The sequence below is a fragment of the Triticum aestivum genome, chromosome 7D (assembly GCF_018294505.1).
Source record: "Triticum aestivum cultivar Chinese Spring chromosome 7D, IWGSC CS RefSeq v2.1, whole genome shotgun sequence".
Classification (NCBI taxonomy): domain Eukaryota; kingdom Viridiplantae; phylum Streptophyta; class Magnoliopsida; order Poales; family Poaceae; genus Triticum; species Triticum aestivum.
In genome coordinates this window covers 233,343,661-233,347,738 of record NC_057814.1, presented here as the reverse complement: position 1 = coordinate 233,347,738, position 4,078 = coordinate 233,343,661, and the positions used below count along the sequence as shown (strand labels likewise).

The 4,078-nt window shown below is 55.2% G+C and overlaps 1 protein-coding gene across 1 annotated transcript; it reads right to left on the bottom strand.

Annotated features, from left to right (window-relative positions):
• Window positions 1-443: 443 nt before the first annotated feature.
• Window positions 444-1,254, bottom strand: LOC123164278 (jacalin-related lectin 3). The gene is made up of 2 exons (XM_044581695.1): window positions 1,046-1,254; window positions 444-940 (listed from the first exon to the last, which is right to left on the bottom strand). Exons 1-2 carry the CDS (start codon window positions 1,247-1,249, stop codon window positions 677-679), a joined length of 468 nt encoding a protein of 155 aa, XP_044437630.1. The 5' UTR covers window positions 1,250-1,254; the 3' UTR covers window positions 444-676.
• Window positions 1,255-4,078: the final 2,824 nt, after the last annotated feature.

The window sequence follows — 4,078 nt, the reverse complement described above, 5'->3', positions numbered from 1 at the left end:
ATATGGTAAATTGCTCATATTTCCAACAGGAGTGAGCACTAGACTTGTGCATACGGCGATGTATAGCACAAAGGTAGCTGGCAATTACCTTCTGTGCCCAGTATGAAAAGCTAGGTAGCAGTGTATACAACAGAGAGGCCAATCTAAGTTGCATACCCAGAAGCCTCTCCACCACTTGCTTTAGCTTTGGCCTTATAGCCATCAGATCAAGGCACAAGATGAGATGAGTTGTTGAGGAGACGCTGACAAGTGGGGTCAGGTGTACTTTGGTTACTTCATCCCGGTCAATGGCCTTTAACCGAACAATAAAGGTGTCTAGTGCCATTTTTTAGCACACATTTAACAAAGGGGTAGCATTTTTTGGCAGTTGAAAATTCTAGTGACAAATGGAGTAATATCACATAATCGAATGACAAAACTAATCAAAACCCTTAATTATATACTAGTATGTAGTACATTTTATTAAGAACACAACCAGGTCGGGCATGATAAATGGCATGGAGGAGCAAGCCGTAACTAGTGAGGAGATGTACTACGCACGTACAGCAAGGAAATTCTAGGGTGGTAAGAAGAACACAAACAAGTATTATGAAATAATAAATCGCATGGAGTAGCCGTAACTAGTGAGATATACTACCGCACGTACAATAAGGAACTCCTATGGGCAAGGTCATGATCAGTTCCGTGGGGCCTGCGTGGACAGATCTGCCATCTTGACGTAGGTGCCGAGCGCGTCCAGGCGGCGGCCGGAGCGCGCGTGGAAGCCGAGGATCTTGCCGCCGGCCGCAGGAAGCGCGAACGGCACGCCATCCTCCTGCCCGTACGGCCCGAAGCTGCGGGCGTTGCTGACGAAAGTGAGCGACCTCACGGCGAAGCTGCCATCAAACTCGCCGTAGTGGCCCACGACGCCGGTGAAGTGCTCGTCCGGCCGCAGGCAGATCTGAGCCATCCACAACGAAATGGAGTATAAGGAGCTCCATCACCGATGATGGATGAAAAATGGAGTCGTCTTCGTCAGGGAGCAATGTGTGTCTAACGTACGTACCTCGGAGAGCGTCCCCCCTTGTCCTCCCCACAGGTCGGTCCACTCCTCCCGGCCGTTCCGCTCGTACAGGACGGAGATGGCGTCGACGGTGTCGCCGTGGCGGACGACCAGCTTGACCACACGGTTCACGCCGCGCATGTCCATGTCCCTGTCGTGGCCGCCGCCGCCGCCGCATGGCCCCATTCTCGAAACGGATCCCTGCATTTTGTTTTTCGTCCCTGGTCTTTCCCGACGACGGTATGGTTTGGCTTTGGCACGTATGGGAACGAGGACGAGCAACTATGGGTCTGTGGCACAGCACAAAGTCAACTAATACAGTTCGTACGTGCTTGGCACTACATTGGGTTACATAATGTACTCATAGTGTGTTCTGGCAACAGGTAATGCCGCCTTGTGAACAGGCTGTGCATAAGATTTGTCTTGGATTTCAACTTGAGTTCAGTTCAGGCTTGTTTGGCTTTGGCAGTTGGCGTACGTCCACTATTCGCTAGCCTGGTTTGGTTTTTACAAAAGGCCTCCAATGTTCAGCACACTTGCGTGAGATCCGGGCCGTAGCCAGCCTACAGGGAACGAGAGTGCATACCAGGCTAGATCAGGTTTTCATCCAGAGAGAGTACATCCACGACACCATCCATCATCTATTAAATCTCAAAGCGAACCAAAATATGGTTGAATGCTCAGAAGAACAATTGTACCCGCCACCCATCAGGTATTTCAGGATTTATGGCGATGCGCGTTTGGTTGGAGGAGACGTTCTCCTCAACTATGACGTGCCTATAATAACTTCATAAGTGTAAAGATGATGGGCTAGTTTGGTTGGAGGCTTCACAAAAAATTGCCTGGCCTGGACCTTCCCTGGGATCTGCCTGGAGGTTGCTTGCTTGGTGTCCTCAATAAGCCTGGCCTGGAGCAATCCATGATCATTAGTCTGGCAGGAGTATACCTGGCCATACCTCGGGCCGGGCCTAGCCAAGCCCGACGAAAAAAACCCAGGCTCGAGCCTGGCCCGGCCCGGCCATCGGGCCTGTTTTCTGGCCCGAGCCCGGCCCGAACACGTAAAAGTTCGTCGGGCTCTAGGCCGGCCCGGCCCGGCCGTTAGAAAAATGCAAAAATGACGGGCCCAGGCCCGGCCCGGCCCGGCCTTCGGGCTCAAGATCTAGGCCCGAGCCTGGCCCGGGGGCAGCGTCGGGCCAGGCCGGGTCGGGCTTTTTCGGGCCGGGCCGGCCGGGCCGGGCTTCCGATGGCCAGGTATAGGCAGGAGTACCAGGCTTAGTCGTTAGCCTGGCCCAGGCGCTCAAATTCGGTTGACTGGCACTTGCCTGGAAGCTAAAATCCAGTTTACACAGGATGCTATACTTCATGATGTGACCGGTAAAGAGTTGTTTATTGGCTGACAAAGGAAGTTATTGCTTGCCTAGTTTAGGACATCATCCAAACGCACCAGCTAGACTTAGCCTGGCCAGGCACTTTTTTACAATTTTTCAGGCTGAAGCCAGGCACAACTTTTGTCCGGGCATGGAGCTGTGGACTCCAACCAAACTAGCTCGATACGCCGGCTCAGTCTCTCGGAAGTGCTCATAAGAGTAGGGTGTGCGTGTCTACGTTCATAGGAACGAGTGTATGCGCATAAATATATAAACGCTTGCGTCTGTACCGTGTTTAAAAAAATCTATTAAACCTCAAAAACAAAAGTCCATCCTCTATTGGTCAGTTCACACAAAACTAGCCAGGCAAATGAGATGACCCCGGAAGGGGTGACATCATCACATCTCTTCCAAACATTGCCAGACTACACTAACACACCGCCACCGTACATCAACTGCGCGCTTTGGCCACCATATCCAATGCATGAAGACACCTGTGAGCGACTTGACGCGAGGCTGGCTCCACCGCACCAAAATGTCCCTTGATGATTGCAGCCCACCTGGGCCCAGATCCGGAACGGAGGCTTCCGGTAGAAGCCCGGCCTACCCCACAAACCCTATCAAATTAACCTTAATGAATAACTAATGATTTCTCTTCTTTTAGCCACCCTTTTTCTCATTAATAACAAAACTAGTTATTCTGATATATAAAATATTAATTCAAATGGCTTTTGTTATTTCCATGTATTCGGATACAACCCAAAAAGGCTTGCCTGTTCTTACTGCATAAACCCTTGTGATCATTTCACGAACTAGTGTGCGGGACTTCTCCATTTTCTTTGGACACACGGAAATCCCCCCCTCCCGCTCCTCTCCTCTCGCGTCGCCCCCGCGGGCGACCGAGAGGGGCATCCCTAGCCGCCATCGACTCCCTCGCCTCCACCCACTCCCTCCCCCGCCGCCGCCGGCAAGCGCCGCTGGGGCAAAGCCCGGTGGCGTCGGCGGCGGCGGGCATCCCCTCCTCCTCGATCTGGTGCTAGGCTGGCGCGGGCAGGCCTGCTAGATGGGGACGCCGGGCTTTCGCGGGGCCGGTGGCGCGGCGGCAGGCGCGGGTGGCTGCGGCGTCAGGCGCGAGGCAGGCTGCGCGGCGGCTGCGAGTTCCTGGGCCGCAGATCTGGTCCAGGCGGCGCTCGTGGTGGACGGTGGTGCCCCGACGTGCGTGTGGGGTGGCGTGCGTCGGCGGGGCTGGGCGTGGCGGGAGACGACGGGCTGCGGGCTGGTGCTTGGCGGCGTCGGCAACGCGCCACGCCCCTTCGTGCTCGAGCTGGAGGCTCCGGCGCTTCGGCGTACTGGCCTCTTCGGGTGACGCGAGGTGACCTCCTCCATGACGTGCTGCTGGGGGCTTTGGGTCAGGCCATGGCCGGCAACTACTGTAGTGGCGTGCAGGAGCTCCGGCGGCCTGTGGTGTGGTGGATCTAGGGTTAGGTTATGGAGGGACTCGAGGGCCCGTGGAGACACATCGCTCTGGCGGCCTGTCTGATTGGGCTGCCCCGGCGACGATGCTGGCTGACCCAATGATCCGCGCCCCGACCGAGGTGGAGCTCCTTGCGTGTGGATTGGCATCGGGGATGTGCGGTCCTGACCGACGGTGGTTCCGCTCTGACGTTGT

Excerpts from the sequence above, each read along its gene's own strand:
- LOC123164278 (XM_044581695.1), bottom strand. The coding sequence starts at position 1,249 with ATGCAGGGATCCGTTTCGAGAATGGGGCCATGCGGCGGCGGCGGCGGC. Across the intron at positions 941-1,045 it reads AAGGGGGGACGCTCTCCGAG|ATCTGCCTGCGGCCGGACGA; the intron begins GTACGTACGTTA and ends TGGATGGCTCAG.